The 17,797-nt window shown below is 43.1% G+C and overlaps 2 protein-coding genes across 2 annotated transcripts; one reads left to right on the forward strand and one right to left on the reverse strand.

The window, feature by feature from the left end:
- The first annotated feature begins 698 nt into the window (after positions 1–698).
- On the forward strand, positions 699–8,501 carry LOC100490428 (dysbindin domain-containing protein 2). Its single transcript, XM_002936605.5, has 4 exons — positions 699–809; positions 1,199–1,334; positions 5,678–5,803; positions 7,492–8,501. Exons 1-4 carry the CDS (start codon positions 792–794, stop codon positions 7,671–7,673), a joined length of 462 nt encoding a protein of 153 aa, XP_002936651.1. The 5' UTR covers positions 699–791; the 3' UTR covers positions 7,674–8,501.
- Positions 8,502–11,865: 3,364 nt separating this feature from the next.
- polr2d (polymerase (RNA) II (DNA directed) polypeptide D) lies at positions 11,866–17,739 on the reverse strand. The gene is given in 4 exon segments (NM_001016248.2): positions 11,866–12,143; positions 13,378–13,473; positions 15,722–15,902; positions 17,654–17,739. Coding segments are annotated over 4 exon segments (429 nt in total). The 5' UTR covers positions 17,727–17,739; the 3' UTR covers positions 11,866–12,064.
- Positions 17,740–17,797: the final 58 nt, after the last annotated feature.

Raw genomic sequence — 17,797 nt, forward strand, 5'->3', positions numbered from 1 at the left:
ATGATAAGGAGTTTAAGCCAGGACAGAAGTGGGAAAATAGGAGCAAAAAGCACCGCAAAAGCTTATAGATTGGCTGCTTATGGACTTGTGTATGTGTCCTCAGCAATGCCCTGCCTTGTTTAGATATCAATCAGGCAGTCTGGCCTGTACCTTTAGCTGAAGACTGCACTGGGTTAGGATAGGTCAGTATCAAGTTTATGGGCTTTCTGTGTAAGACCCTGGCTCTCCCAGCAGAACCCCAGACTGCCAAGTGGCCAGGGCTTGGGCCCTATGATTCCTGAATGCTGCCTTGGTTATGGTCTGTGGATGATAGATCTGTATGGCTCCCTTATTTAATTTGATTATCTGTATGAAGGACAATTGGATCAGCCTGATTTGGCCAACATAACGAAGATCTGCTTGTTGTAGTAAATAATCTGCTGTTCTTCATCCCAGGGCCCTGCTTATCTGCTAATAGTCTGTGTAGCCCCTTGCCCAGGACTGGATCCCTTTGCTCACCCACACCAGCCATTTAATAGATCATTGTGCTTTCTTTCCACTCTCCTTCCCTCTCTACACTTTGCTCTCTGTCTCCAAAATATCTGGCCGCTACAAACATAGCCACCCCAGCCCGGGAGTAGCCAGACACAGTCCGTGTGGGTATAGGGTTAGCGATTAGTGAGGGGGCGGGCTCACTGACGCGCCCACAGATGAGTAATTCCCTGTGACTGTCCCTCCCTCCCCACCCAGCACTGTTAGATCAGCCAGAGTCCCGGCACGGAATCGCACTCAGATTCTCAACCGGCCTGGAAATGACTACAAGGTCGCAGGTAAGTGAGTGGAATGGCTACTGTGCCCTTCCCTGCCCCCTGCTCTCTGCATGCAGTCTGCCCTGCTGCCCAGCAGCTTGCCCAGCCCTGCCCCTATATATTGCCACTAAGTGCCCCTCCCTGGTACTGCTAATCATTGTTTAGATATAGGGTGCTTAGCCTGTGACCCTTTATTTACTGTTGAACTACAACCATCAACATTTTAATAACATGAGTACATAGTTCAGCAACAGTTGGAGGATGCCTGTTGTACTACCCCCATAGGTATTGATGAGTAACTTTAGCAGCCATAGACAGTGTGCTGGATTTCTCTCTAGGTGCCAGTTTCTCCTGTGACTATGTGCCCAGGGTACCTACTGCTGACTGTAAGGCCTACTGTTTTGTTTTAGGGACACCCTATGGTGCGTTCCCAGGTCTCCGCCACACAGCACTTGCGGGAGCGCCAGAAGTTCTTTGAAGATGTTCTCCAGCATGATGTGGACCTGTACTATCCTTCCTGCCACCTTCTGAACGAGGGCTGGCGACGTGAGTAATCCTCAGGGCAATGAGGGGGTGGGAAGTGGTCGCCTCGTGTTGTTACTTTGTGGGCATGAACAGTTTTGGAGCACGTCACCATTTGTGAGGCAAAACATATCAGAGACTGGTTGTGCGATAGAAAGGGTTAATTGTAGATCATATACATGAGAGTGCAAGTTAAAAACACACCCAAAACGCTCCCTGTTGTGACGTCACATTGCGTTGGGTCAAGCACAGGCCACACAGTGCATTCAAACATTCCAATTTAACAGGCTGGAATTAGAGAAGCTGGGGCCCCTGGCAATGCAGGAAGGCTGGAGCCCCATTCTGAGGGGAGAAGATGTCCTAGCCCTGAAATTTACAATACATGAATGCTACACTGCACCAGTGCCCTGGGCATCAACTTGTTAGAGTGCAGCATAGCTGGACATAGCCCACAGCATTCTCGCTCTGTTGGTTGTACAAGTGTGTCAGTGTATGCCCAGCTCTAGCTCTGATTGTGGGCCATGAAGCTGCTGCTAGGCATTGCAGGGTGCCTTTATACTGCTTTGTTATTATTAAGGTGCCGGAGATGGGTCTGTGCAAACTACAAAGTGATGTCTGTTTACAGAATATACTCAGGCTATTCTTTTTTTTAACATAAGAGTTTTGGAAACATTTGGAAGGGTTTGGAAACATCTGCGGCACAGGCTAGTGGTCTGCAGTTTGTGGCCCTCCAGCTATACTATACGTCCCTTTATCTGCTGATGGATAGGGAGGAGGCTGACAGTTGTAGTTTACAAATACGATGAAAGAGTTGTGGGTTGCAGAACTTTGTCTATGAGCCCTTAAACCCTATAAACCGCAGTCCTGCACTTCAGGGCATGGAAATATGTGCATTAGAAGCACATTTGCCAAAAAGAGAACCAGTATGTCCACCTGTGGCTGGCCAGAAACTGCTGGGACAGTTTAATGAGTAACTTGGGTCCAGAAGGCTACCAGGAGATCTCAGGCTTCAGAGGGTCTAAACCCTATTTCCACTATATCAAAATTCCCATACTGTGGGCAATGGCCTCTTTTTTAAAAAACTGGATGATAACCCTACGGCCCTGTGCAGGTGGGAGCCCTGGGACAGGGCCAGACTGGGATTCAAAATATGCCCTTGGTTTCAAGTACACAGAGGTCCAAACAGCCCCAATAAATAGCAACTGTCTATGGCATCTTACAGCAGCCCCTCTGGCATTTCCAGAGTCTACAGATTGCCAGTCTGGGCCTACCCATAGGCCCATGATGATTTTACTGGATAGTTGTATATACTGCTTTTTATAACCCAAGGAGTGCTGGAGGGTTGTACAGTTCTACCCAGTATAGTATTCCTATAGCTGCTCTTCTAACTCCATACGGTTAGCAGTGACAGGCCTTGTGTTTAAGGTTTCCTTGTGTGCCCCCCCAAGGATCCCTTTAATTCTCTCTTGGCTATGTGCTTAAAAAAATCTTTTGTTTACACCTTTTGTTTTCACACAAAATTCTTTGTGCTCATCACAATTTGTGTGCGCGCACAAGCCCACACCTTAGAGGGAACATTGCCCACCACCCCAGTGGCATTAGTGTAATGTACTTACTTTAGGAAGGCAGAGCTAGAAACAGAGTGCTATGGGGTTAGAAGGCATAAAGGTAATGATAGAATAAGGGCGGTGGATATATGGAAAAGGTGAGGATAAGCTAAGAGAGTGGATGTAGAGTTTGGGCTGTTCTAAAGACTGCAGATCCCTGTCTCTGATTTACACATAGCGGGTTTGGCACACATCCTGTACTCCTATCTGCTGTTCTGCCTCTTAGGATACTTTTCACAGCAGTGCTAAATATCAGTACACTTCTTTCATATTTTCCAGGCTGACACCTATTTTCTTCCCATGACCTTCTCTTGTCATCATCAGCTTAATTACAGAATCACATGACCCTGCTCAGTATGTTTCCATGCCGGTCCCAATATGATGGAATTTCCTGCAACATCCCACCCAGCATGCATTATGTCTTACAAAACCCACACTGGCTGATATCAGACTATTGCTGTCTGCCCTGGTTCCTGATTACCTTCCTTATTTCCCCAAATCATTAAACCTGTCACAGCTTGTGAACTACAAATCCCACAATCCCAGTGAAGCTCACATTACAGTCCCACTATATCCATAGGAATGTAAGCCAACTCTTATAGTCTGTAGTGCCAAGTTGAAGCATTCCTGCTTATTGAAAATACAAGCTCTATTGCAGCCCCCAATAGCCTGTTTATGTATATACATGTTTTGGCAGCTCTCCAGTTTTGAATTCAAACTATTATCTAGTTGCTAAGGTCCGACTGGCCACAGCAACTTGATGGTGGTGTGAAGACAGACTGGGAGAGGGGTTGAATAAAGAGATAATTAGTAACATATAATAGAAGCTTTTTATTTTGGTCTCATAATTAAAGATTGCAATATCTAACAATACATTATAAAGGAGTGCAGTGTCGCCATCCAACTACGCGGCAACTCTAATATGAACTTTCTTCTTAACCCCTTTAAATGGAGGATAATCCCTGCTTAGGCCTGCAGGCTGCTTTCCCAGAACTGTCAGTGTGTTCCGTGCCTTTAACATGATGCAGGTGCCTGACATTACATCATACAGCGAAGTAATGGGAGCCCTCGCCTGGCTGCACATGAAGGAGGGAACACCGTCCCTAATAAACATACGACCCATAGCAACTCCCTCTGATTTATTCACTCCCTTTACTGCAGTGATGTAATATTACTCCTACAGACAGTCCCACCGTATCCATAAGAATGTCAGCCCACCCTTCTCACAGTCTTTACTTTGCCAAGGTGAAGCTTATGGAAAACATAAGCAATATGTCAGCCCCCAATCACATTTATTGGTATATACATTGTTCCGGTAACAGCTAGGGTCCTGCTTAAGTCATTCTGCCCCATAGCGAGGAGGGGCTTGTTGTTGGCTACTCCCAGTAGATATAAAAAGCATCATTAGAAGCTGTTTAGCAGTCTGGATTTAGGACATTGACCTTTACTCAGTCAGCTATTGTTTCATGTTCTAAAGATGGTGTGTGTGTGTTTAAATAAGGTATCCAGCCAAAAAGTAGTTTGAACCAGAACCTGGAAGGAAAATAGGAGGAGGCCTAATAATAAATCTGCTCCCTGCTTACTGGGCAACACATATAGACATATAGACATATAGCAGTTCAGATACTGAAAAGGCCACAAAGCTGAATGATAGTTGTGGGTGCCTTGTCATGTGATCACATAAGTGAAAAAAATACTATTTATATTATTTGTAGTAAGTGATCGCATTAGTGATGACATAAGCATGTCCCTACAGATGTTTTCACATGTCCTCCTTTCTTATATGATTTCTGTCTGTGGTTGAGTCCAAGTGGGTGTAGGTGGGGGGGAACTGTTCCATTGTAGCACTTCCCTTATGCAGCTCAGTTATCTCTAGAGTAATGCTTGTAAAGAGAAACTCAAAACTGACAATTTTTTGGAAAGTCCCATTTAGGTTTATGCAACTGATTTCAGATTAATGTGCAGTTTGAGGTTTTTTTTGCCACATTAGGAGAAGTGGTGCCTGGGGAGAGACGTTGTGTCTGACCGATCCTCAGAGCAGCGATGCTCCAAATAATTCTGCTATAAAGTAGAGCAAAACTCATTTACACAACTTGGTTCTCCTGCAGAGGCCTCCTGAACTGCATCACTGGCTAACTCATATATAGTCCTGTAACTCACAATTACAGGTAGAGTAGGGCAACATGGACTTCCTTTCACAGACTCTCTGGCCACAGGTGCTAACCAGGATGGTGCCCAGTTTAAGCTGATCCTGGCTAGAGACTCATTAGATAAGACGTATCTCTGGTAAAGGGGGCCATACTTGCACCAATATTATCATAAGAAGCTTTATTTTGTGTAACAATCGGTAAGGGTAAGGCAGGAGACTAGGCAAAGGCCTTGGATATTGGTTGCCTCATTGATTGAAAATTTTGATCGGGCACCTTTAAAAGTGCCCAAGCACCGGAAAACGTTTAGTACTGAATCATCACATGGGGTAGAATTTTTTTTGTTTTTACCATTGGTAACAGGAAAGATCATAATTATAACGTGTATGGCTGCCATTAGGCTTCTCCCTGTGCTATCAAATCCCTCAGATCCCTCAGTACCTGCAGTCACAGATCAGATAACTGAAGTTGTCCCAGTATCTCACAGTTTGTTCCAAAAACACAGCCTTGTGTGTAAGTTAGATTATATTTTATGCTGCACACGATTGTGACCAAATGTAAGTATTGTTGTACTGTTAGCACAGTCATTTAGTCATTCCTATTGTGCCTGCAGCTCCTCTTGACAGTGTGTCATCAATGGAAGTCAATATTGACTGTCTGGACTTAAATGACCCTCTGGACGTTACCGAGTTGGATGCCTTTCAGCAGTCAGAGGACCCTGAGAGTCCTACAGATAACAGTAAGTGTGTATATGTGCAACTGCAAGTTCCCATTTTTGTCATTTGTTTCTCATTCTCTCATTTGTGTTATGACTGAAATCCTTTGCACTGATTCCCTATGTACAAATCCATTGGCTGGAACCTTCCCAGTGCTGAGATACGACTGCACAGATCAGCACACTGTTTCTATGAGCGTCTGAGCTATACTGAGAGATGTGGGGAGCAGCAGTTTATTGTAGAATTATTTGTAGGGATCTGACCTAATAAGAATATACATTAGAAAGTAACTGATCAGTCAGAGCAAATGTACAGAGGGGTATTTCACTGTATTTATTTATAGAGGGGGTTGACACTGCCTATTGTTATGGTTTATTAATTTAGTAGATTATGGACCTGGAACAAAGACTGCTAGTCTGTACCTGCAAGAGGATAAAGGGGGGGGGGGGGGCCTCTAGCTTTGCTTACCCTAAGCATGAACAAATTCATCTAAGGGACACCTATTCCAAGCTTTAATGGCGGGGGCCTATAAATGTGACACTGTAGTAAATATACACAAGCCATGCTGTCAGCATGCTATGCCTACATCCCATGAATATGTGACTGCGGTCTCCAAGAGGCAATGCAGCCTAGCACCACAAGCCAACAAACACCCTTCTGGGTAGAACCCATAACCTCAGCACAGACATTAGGGACAGAGGCACACTGGGTGTTTTATTGCCCACAGGAAATCAAAGTGCCCCAGATGACTAAAGGGCAGAGAATATATCCCAGAAGACTAACATTTGAACCCTGACCAGCTGAAGGAAGCATCTTCCCAAATGATGCAGTTTAGCTGGTTGTGAGTTAGACTGTTAGACGGTACGATTAGAAGGTATGTTTGAGTGTTCTGTTGCCCTGCAAGCAGCAAAACACCTTCAGGTTCATTTATCAACAACGGGCAAATTTGCCTGTGGGCAGTAACCCATAGCAACCAGTCTGTGATTGTTTTTTTTCAGCCAGCTGCAGCTAGAACAATGAATGCAACAGTTTGATTGGTTGCCATGGGTTACTGCCCACAGGCAATTTTGCCCAACATTGATAAATGACCCCCCTTTTGTGCTATTGCCCTAAAGTAATAACAACAGCTTCCTTTAAAGGAGAACTAAACCCAAAAAATGAACATGTCTAGAAATGCCATATTTTGTACACTAAACTTGCACCAGCCTAAAGGTCCAGCATCTCTATAACAGTAATGACCCAGGCCTTTAAAGTTGTCACAGAAATCCCAATCTTGGATTTTGTTAGGAGTGTCAATGACACTGCACATGCTCAGTGTGTAAATTATCAAGCAGAAAATGAGGTTTGCTGGTCATATAAGCTGATGCTACAGGGCTAATTATTACATTCTGATGCTAATTGCACTGAGGTGCCATGTACTAATAATCTGTATTATTTATTAATCAGCCTTATATTGTGATATATATATTCTATATATACAGTATATTGTGAGTGGGTCCCTAAGCTCAGGTAAGTGACAGCAGCACAGTATGTGCAGGGAATCAGCAGAAAAGAAGATGGGGAGCTACTGGGGCATCTCTGGGGGCACAGATCTTCCCTGCTAAAGGGTACCACTTTTCTACCCTACATAAAACATTATGTACAACATTTCTACCCTAAAGCTAAGCTTTAGTTCTCCTTTAAAACATTTTTTTCTCCTTTATTCTCTCAGTTGATGCGGAAGGTTCCTGGTTCTCAGGCCCAGACTCTCCCAGCTCTCAGCAGCAAGTCAGCCATGATACTGACAATGCAGGAGAAGAGGAGGAATCTGAGGAACAGAATGAAAGGGACAGTGTCAGCTCAGAACCTGCTCACCCCAAGCAGAGTGAGGCAGGCACATCGGAGAGAGGCTAACCATGGATTGGACTGGGCTGTACTGATCTGCAAACTATGATGCCACTCAGCACAACTTCATACCCCATTCCTCACCCCAATTCTTATCCTGAAAGAAGCATTGACACTGGAATACAAAGCCATAATAGCGTACGACAAACCTGGGAGACTGTTCAAAAATAATTCTTGGTAAATACTATTTTATATATGGTATTGTTTTTAGGGTACACCTCTTTTTTGCTTTTTCCTGCTTACCCACTACGCAGAGGACTAACCAACAGACTAACACTATTGTATAGGTGCTCTACATAGAATACGAGGAGTAGCAGTATATAAACCTAAGGTGAGGATTTACTTGATTATAGCAGGCTAGCTCTAGGGGGCAGCAGACTTTGTCAGCATGGAATTTGCAGGCCTACGTATCCCCATAAGCCCCTCTCCAACCTCACTGCAAGTGAGACGCTGGAAGTTTTGCCAGAGTTTGCCTTACCCTGGCATTGCCTTAAAGCCATCACCACAGAAGCCTTAGCTAATTTACAAGCAACAGGATATTTTGTACAGAATAAAATGTTTTGCTTTTAACTGGAGGCAGTTACATGATAAAGCTTGCATGGCTTTGGGGATGTGGCACTGATTCAGAATATGCAGAATATGCACTGATACACGTTCACTAGTGACCCTTCCTCTGGGGCTTTAGCACTTTAGGCAAAACTGTTTCAAAGGTTGGAAGAAGCAACAAACTAACACACCATTCACCCTAAAGCTTATTTAGGAAGTTTAACTGTATGTCTGCTAATCTTTTTGTAGCCAATGAGTTTTTTGTATAAATACTATGTTCTTTAATGTTTATCCTCCAGTCACCAGTGTTATTTTCTTCAGATGATATACTGGTATTTATTACTGGTGTGCAAGGGTTGCCATACATGGGCATATTTAAGTTGCTGATTTGGGCCCTTCAGACTGATTCGGCAGCTTATCTGCCCATGTATGGGACCCTCCAACTGGCCTACCCGACTGATAACCTGTCTGAAAATTGGGCAGATTTTATTTACCTGTTGGATAAAGTATCACATTGGCTCATTGATTTGGTCCTCGCCTGGAGGCCTGTATCTGCTCATTTGGGTACATTTCCAAACAAGCGGATTATATAATGTATGGCCAGTTTAAGGAAAGAAATGAAGTGACCATGTTGCTCTTTAGAGTAACTATTTTACTTCAGTGCTACCAAACCTGAAATATGATCAATAAGCAGTAAACTTCTATTCAATAGAGTGAATTTTAGGTACCACAAATAATCCACATGTTGAAGAGGGAGGAACTAGATTGTTCCATAGGATTCATTTGGTGACCATGCTTTAGTGTCACCAGCATCAGGTGTACATATGGGCCATGTACATATACAGGTTTTTGCATTGTAGAAATGCAGATTTTTGCTCCACTTTCTTGATACAGGTATCGGACCCGTTATCCAGAAAGCTCCGAATTACGGAATGCCCGTCTCCCATAGACTCCATTTGAATCAAATAATTCAGAATTTTAAAACTGATTTCCTTTTTCTATGTAGAAATAAAACAGAACCTTGTAATTGATCCCAACTAAGATATAATTAATCCTTATTGGATGCAAAACAATCCTATTGGGTTTAATTAATGTTTTATTGATTTTTTAGTAGACTTAAGGTGTTGAGATCCAAATTACGGAAAGACCCCTTATCCGGAATACCCTTGGTCCCGAGCATTCTGGATAATGGGTCCCATACCTGTACAGGTATGGGATCCCTTATCCAGAAAGTACAAAATTTTGTAAAGGCCATCTCCCATAGACTCCATTTTAAGAATATAATTCTAATTTTTAAAAATGATTCCCTTTTCTCTGTAATAATAAAACAGTACCTTGTACTTGATCCCAACTAAGATATAATTTATCCTTATTGGAGGTAAAACAATCCTATTGGGTTTATTCAATACTTAAATGATTTTTAGCAGACTTAAGTTATTAAGATCCAAATAATGGAAAGATCCCTTATCCGGAAAACCCCAGGTCTCGAGCATTCTGGATAACAGGTCCCTTACCTGTATAATGTATGGGTGAGGAAAATCCTATTGGCGGAGAGCTATATTGTTTGGGGGCAGTCACCTGTGTATGGGCCTCCATATTGTGTCATCACTAGCCAACCATCAGTCCAATTTGGCCATGCAGGTGGCAAAGACCTGGTCAGCTGGTGGTTTGGCCAAAAGAACAAATATTTCAGTGCCCGACCTGCTTTAGTTATACATCTGGTAGTGTCTGTGTGTGTGTGTGTGGGGGGGGGGTGCATGGCACTTTAGGCACCTGGTCTCCTCTTAAACACAAACATGTGTTAGGTCATAAACACGCTACATACCAATGAATAGCCATGCATGCTGCTGTATGATAATGGACAGATCGTACCTTTTTATTAAAGTATATTTTTAAACATATTTATGCCTCAAACTTGTGCATCTGGGCAAAAAGAGGTTTTTTTTTTTATCAATGCTGCCGTCACCTTGTCCCCTTTACCCCAGTAAATAAGTGTGCTCCTCAAACAGCTTGCAAACCACAAAGGTGTGTATATGTATGTACCAATGTACCCATATGAGCTAAGGATCAACTTAACCAACTTAAGCTGGCACTCATTTAGCCCCACCTTCACCTTGCTCTGTGTTAAAATGATGGACTGGTGGAAATGGTGGGTATGGTTGCAGCACACAAACACTACCCACTGGTCAGCTGGTTTTTATTTTGTTATAGAGGCAACTCATAAATGTTCTATAAGGCCAGACACAGAGGGGTCAAGGGCAGAGTGTGGCACACACCAAAGACATGGATTTATCTGAACCTGTGGATCCCATGGGTTTTGGGCCAGCCTGCATGTAACTAGTGCCCAGTTTTATGGAGTTTGAGGCGTTCCCTTACACTGCCCTCTTTGGCCAAACCTTATACCAACCTCTTTGTGCCACTTCCCCATTGCAAGTCTCTGTCTTTTGACTGTTTTTCTAAAATTGAGCTTAAATATTAATATTCCTCTCTCTGGCAGCTCAGTATTCCAGGGACAAACTCTGAACTGATATATGAGTTGCCACATTTTTCAGCAGCATCTGTCGAATGTTAATAACTATTGTATCAATTCTAACAGTTACCCAAATGTAATATAACTCAGGGACTATGCTTAGCAGGGCCAAAGATAAGAAATGTATCATGTTAGAACTGTTTACAGAGTTAGTGACCCCCCCCCCCTCCCAGAGCTGCTCCAGGGAGACATGAGATGGGGAAATGGCCAGTTCGACAACAATATGACCTGCATCCGACCCTAACTGGCTCACTCTTAACCCAATGAGCCCTTACTACTTATACCTGTGCCTGACCTGCCCATTTGTGATGTCACTGAAGGTGGAGGGGCGGGGCCACTGCAAACCTATAAATAGCGAAGGACAGAGGGGAAGTCGGGCATAAGTACATTGCACACTAGGTGGGTGCAGGGCAGAGTTTGACCCACACCTGCCCCACTAAGGATGTGCCTCAGGTCCCACAGGTTTCGGGACGAGCTGTACATCACTAATGATCTGAAAATTGAAACTTTAAACTTCAATATTATCAAAATACTCAAAAAGTGTTTGGAAGGTGAGCATCTTCAGTGCAACCAACATGCCTACTATTACCTCAGTACTCAAATCACTATTTTTATCAGTATCTCCCTGAATCCCTTGGCCCCTAGGACCAAAAATTATTGCGGTCAGGATAGACCGCAATAGATAGATGGGGCGATTAATCACAGTGACTAATCTGTCTGTTCACACTCAATGTATTCTGACTCAGTGGGGGGAATTCACAAAAGTGTCGGTAAGTACACATTTCTCAAAGTGTCAGTCACCAAATTATAAAAATGTTGTGAGCATAAAAGGTATCTTATAGTTTTATGGATTTGTTGTATTGGTGCCAAATTTTAAAAAGTGTCATATACACAGTATGTGTATGAAAATGTCATTTGTGTGCCAAAACATTTATACAGACTTAGGAAACATTGTCGATAGGTTAATTTTGCCTAACATTTTCGTTATGGAGGAGACATTTTGGCATAAAAAATGTCTGTAAAAATGTTGTGGGTACAGCTTATTCTCATAAAGATTGTACACAATAGCCATGCCCACGTTTTAACATTTTGTGAAAATTGTTGGTAAAACAAACGGAAAACGTATTTTAGAAACAAAATATTTATTAACAATAAAAGAGATTCACAAAATCAAAAGCAGTGAAAAGCCACTGAGCAAATAATCCTAAAAAAAGGAGAGTCTCTGGTACAAAGACGGCAATGGATATGGGGCGACTGGCATCATCGAGGATTCCAGGAGTTCATCAGAACAAATGGCCTATCAGGGAGGAGGACACTTTCCTCTTTAGTACTGGAAGCTTCGCTTGGTCTGAATATCATCCAGGATCTGTTGCAGCTCCTCTTCCTCAAACCTCCCTTCCAGACTTAAAGGGAGAGAAAGAAAAAGGCGTTACCCAAAAGAAATAACATTATGATACTGCCAACACTTTACACGATGCTTTAAAGGCACTTTGAGCATCACATTTTTACACAGCCCAGTAATATTGCCTATACAGTTTTCTCCCCAGGGAAAAAAAGCGGGATTTTTCCACCTCACGAGGAAGAATAAAACTGATCTTACAGGAGAATAGTATTCTACTACAAGTGACCTGGGGGAAGAGCAGAATTGCCAGTGAAGTGCCCAGCCAAAATACCATAGGGAGAACACAGTGCCAATGCAGGTCAGGCAATTTTAATAGCAATGGGTTCAGCATTTTGGCAAATAAGTTTTGGGCTGCTCAAACAAATCACTAAGAAGGCCCCATATGCAGTTACCCTTGGAAGCACCAGAGAGTTACAAAAGTAAATAAACAAGTATAAAAACCGGGTGGGAATGCCCAACCACACAAGATGGATTAAAAAATGTAAACCTTCCAAAAAAAAAAAAAAAGTAAAATTGTGCCTAGAGCACTTAAGCAATTTACATTTCCCCCCCAAGATTAGAAGCGGTTTTTAAACTAATATGAATTTTTTTAACAACAGCGCCACCTGCTGGTTTTCTGACACTAATACCATCAAGAATATGTCCACTTTGAGCAATTGTGTAATTTTTTTTTTTTTGTAAGGTTTACAGTTTCTGTAAATCACTGGGAGGTGTAAATCTGGGCCTCTAGCCAAGGGTAAATGGCTGGGGAGAGCTGCGCCTTCATATTTCTTTAGCTATTCCCTGTACAGGCATGGGCAGCATGCACAACAAAGCGCTAACATACTGTGCATTTGCAGGATCCCACACAAGGAACAGATGGAATATGTAAAAAGACAGTGGCACTCACTGGCCAAGTACCCAAGGCTGGTCCTTTTTTTATTTTAAAGAGGTGCTACAGTCTGGATAATTTGGCACCTTCAGTGATTCAACTTTTCCTTGTTCCGTTATGGGAAATGAAATGCATTGAGGATTAAACAAGAAGAGAAAGCAGGTAAGATATTGGATTAGTATTGCCGTCTGTATGGGATGGAAGGAGTTCTAGGACAAGTTGAGCTGAGTTAGAAAAGTGGGGGATAAAAAGGGGCATTAAAGGAGAATTTCTGCTAGAATGTGTAAGAACACAGAGAGGAACTGGATTTTTTAAATAAGTAATATGAGGAGCATATTCTGGTGAATTTGTACTTTTGATTTACCTTGGGATCAAGGCTTTAGCCTCATCTGCTGTCTCTGGGCACAGATTGGCCAAACAGGCTAGCTCAAAGCGATGCAGCTTCTTCTGTAACAGCAAGCTTGCAAGGACACAGAGGAACACAGGTTACACAGGTCATTCCAAGAGAGGTAATGTTACTGCTGCTCCCTGAACCAGTACAAAATATGACAATTTGAACTTTAAACCAGCCTTACAAGACTAATCATACTCCCTTCTGCAGGTCAACATTTGGCCAATCTCCTTCCTTAGCTTAAAGTGATAGTGACACTAAAAAATTATTTTTTAAAATATTAATGTACATTAAGTTACCCATAGGCCATGCTGATCATTTGCTTTTTCAAGTAACTGAAGTTCCTAAACCTGACTGTCCCTGTTCAACCTGGCAGTTATAGCTTCTACCCCACCCCACCCCCCAGCAGCCGATCAGTAGAATAATGGGAAGGGAGCAAGATAGCAGCTCCCAGTAAATATCAGAATAGCACACCTCTGTGAGTTTCAGATGTCACCTTTCTGAAGAGTTACAAAGTGCCATTGTGATTGGATTAGTGGAAGAGTATATATGCTGAGGACTTCCCATACCAGTCAGTTGAACTGAAGAAGCTGCTCGGATGAGTAGTGAAACGTCTTCAATGATTACTAAACAAGTCCAGTTGCTTTAAATTTATTTATACTAGATATACCATGACCTGGATGAATGAAAATCTTCATAGACACTCAATAGTAAGAAATCCAAGTCCGGCTTGGGACTCCTCCGGTTACATGGGAGTAGGAGAAACAATAGGTTACCTGAAAGCAGTTCTAATGTGTAGCACTGGCTCCTTCTGAAAGCTCAGACTCAGGCACAATGCACTGAGATGGCGCCTACACACCAATATTACAGCTAAAAAATACATTTGTTGGTTCAAGAATAACATTTAAATGGTAGAGTGAATTATTTGCTATGTAAACAGTGTAATTTAGAAATAAAAAATTACACCATAAAAATCAGGACTGCATAAACAATCTTATATGTAAGACCCTGCTTCATCTAAATAAAACCATTTTCTTCAAAATATATTTGGTTTTAGTAGTATGTGCTATTGGGTAATCCTAAATAGAAAATAGCCATTTTAAGAATTAAGGGCCGCCTCCCGGGATCATAGGAGTCACAGTGCACACAAACAAGCCAAGGCACACATACATGTTAGGCCCCATCAGCCAATGAATGGACACAGTTCTGCCTTTTGCTCCCACACTACTGATTGTTAAGTATTCATTCTGGGGGTACAGTTTTTCTTTAAGGAAGACATCATATATACAAGTTAGCAGCCCCCGGGGAGAAATCCAACCCACCTTCCAAATGGCACAACTGCACTTGGTGCCTTAACTGTTCAGAAAAAGCAGTGGGGTTAGTGGGCACCATCTTGCACTGCTTCAACTTTGCAGCAAACTTGCACCAGGAACATGTGCAGATGAAGCCAAAGGAGCTAGCCTTTCACTGTGCATATTCCCGGGCAGCAATCACTTGGAAGAGAAGCAGCATGAGATGGCACCCCCAGCCAGTGTGAAGGGGTAAGGAAAGTGGGGCAACAATATCAGGTGAGGGGTGGCTCTCCAGGGGTATTAACCTCTATAAATACCTTTAATAATCCTTTAAAGGACAATGAAAGGTTAATATAAATTAAAAGGAAGTCTAAAGGCATTTTTTTAAGTACTTACTGCATATCTAAATTCCCAGATCCCTGCTTGCTTCTCTGAGATATGGTGCTGGCAGCCTACAGCGGTGTGAAGCCTACAGTGACATCACTGAAATCTCTCTCCCCTTCCTGTAGGTGCCAGCGGCAGCCTTCCTATTCTCCGAGTATGTGTGTAACTTGATCCTGTCTCCTGTTCTGAGCTACACATGCCCACCAGCCAATCAGAAGCGGATCTGGCAGAGGGGAGGGGGGGAGGGAATGAAACACATGTGCAGTATGAAGCAAGGAGGGAAAGGAAGGGAGAATACCTTTTTAGAGATGGCTGCCTGTTCTAGAAAATGTGAAGTAAGTGTGACTGAGTAAATATTTGATTAGGTGAGCCAAAAGTGTGGCGTTTTTACTAAACAATAGGAGGACTATTGGGCAGTATGCTTTTTACATTTTGACTTGCATTCTCCTTTAAAACATGGTCCTACCAGTCACACTGCTACAGATCCACAAGCAGGGAAACAGTAACATAATAATTCTCCCCAAAATCTTATCCTGATGGTCCTATTGCTGGGCGCCACAAGGAGAGCCAGCACTACAGCGCCCTCGCCATGCAGCTAGCTCAAGGCACACATTGCATGTAGTGGGGAATAGGACAGGTACCTTCTGACACTGGCAATGGTTTCTCTGTTCTTGAAGCGGCTGAACCTGGCAGTGTAGTTCAGGGTTTTCATGAAGACCTCGGAGAGCTCCTGTTCTTCCTCCGCGCTCTCATTCTGTTGCTTTCTGTGCTCCAGGAGCATGTGCACCTCCGAATTCAGCAGAGTCTCAGCACTCTCAAACTCTACACAATGTAAAGAAGCAAAACCGACATGTAAAGGCCTGAACTGGTATAGGGACGGAATATATTACAGCCAATATTTTAAGAGATTTCCCTGCCATAGGCAATCAATGCATACATTTAAGCAGCTATTTGTTTTTTCTATACAAAACTTTCTCTTTCAAACCTTGCCGCCCCTTCCCCACTCACAAATAATACTGCACAATAAAACAGAGCAACAATAAATATTTATCACCTACATCCCATTCCTGGTGTTGAGTGGCACCCACATTTGACAACTGTAATATCTACCCAAACCTGCCCTATTAGCCCCATCTGACACCTACACCCATTCCTGCAGAAGACAGGGACAGCATGAAGAGTTAAAGGAACAGTAACACCAAAAAATGAAAGAGCTTTAAAGTAATAAAAATATAATGCACTGTTGCCCTGCACTGGTAAAACTGGTGTGTTTGCTACAGAAACACTACTATAATTTATATAATAAGCTGCTGTGTAGCCATGGGGGCAGCCATTCAAGCTGGAAAAAAGGAGAAAAGGCACAGGTTACATAGCAGATAACAGATAAATTCTGTAGAATACAATAGTGTTTTATCTGCTATGTGCCTGTGCCTTTTCTCCTTTGAATGGCTGCCCCCATGGCTACATAGCAGCTTATTTATATAAATTATAGTAGACTTTCTGAAGTAAACACACAACTTTTACCAGTGCAGGGCAGCAGCACATTATATTTTAGTTACTTTTATACACTTTTATTTTTTGGTGTTACTGTTCCTTTAAGAAAGCAGAGTCGGTGGCCGAGTCACTTCCGGTTCCAGGCACAAAGGTGACAGGCATACTGAGTGCCAACCTTTTCCTGGCATCGGGTGCCATGTTCCTCACTAGTGATCAGTTGCAGGCACCAATCAAGACCACTTAGTTGAAACCAGAAGCCATAAGTTATTACAGTCTGTAGAATTACATTTTACATTATGAATACAAAATACAAATGCCTTACGCATTTTGTGTTGCCAAGAGGCACTTAATCAATTGAGCCTATGATTGTGTGTCTTGGCAACACAAAACGCATAAGGCATTTGAATTTGTTTTGTATAAGATTGTAAAGATTTCTGGTTGGGTCCCAACCTGCAAATGTGTTCCTTGTAAACTCCCTCTGCTGAAGGTCTGGGACATGTGCACCTGGACCCACCCGTGCTAGCAGTAAGGATATTTGAAATTCATATGCCCCCCCCCCCCATACTCATATGGGGGGGCAGGGAACAGGTGGCTTTTGGCAGTTGGGGTGGTGGCAGGGGTCATACAAGTTAAACAATTAAAGGGTTTAATTCACCTTTAAAAAAAAGAAGAAAAGCTTATAAGAAGTAGGCTAGAAATGTTTTGTGCTTCTGTACCAGCCCAAGGCAACCACAGCCCTTTAGCAGGGAAGATCTGTGCCCCCAAAGGTGCCCCAGTAGCCAAAGTGCTCGCAAACATCTTTGCACGTACAGTAAAACATGGGATAAAAAGCCCTCTGTCCCAGCTGCTATGATAAACGTATAGCAGCCTATGGGTTACTCAGGGTACTGAATGGCAATGGGCTAATGAGGGGGGAGAGAGAGGACCCAGTGTGATGGCGGTAGCACTTGGGCTTTATCTTTCCGCAGGCGTTTGTGTTCTGCTGCTGCTGGGAGCTCTGTGCATCCCGCCAGTGTGTGCAGGAACATCCGGGGGTGTAAGGGGGGGGCTACACTATAGGCCTGAGCTCTATCACGTACCTTTGGGAAACAGTAATTGTGAAGCATCTTCCTCCGGGTCCCCAGAGTGCGCCTCCGCTCCGCCAGCAGCCATAACCGGGTCTCAGCGTCTCTAGTGACTACTTCCCATTACCCACAAGCCCCTGCTGGTTTACGTCATAGCAC

The sequence above is a fragment of the Xenopus tropicalis genome, chromosome 5, assembly GCF_000004195.4.
Source record: "Xenopus tropicalis strain Nigerian chromosome 5, UCB_Xtro_10.0, whole genome shotgun sequence".
Lineage (NCBI taxonomy): Eukaryota > Metazoa > Chordata > Amphibia > Anura > Pipidae > Xenopus > Xenopus tropicalis.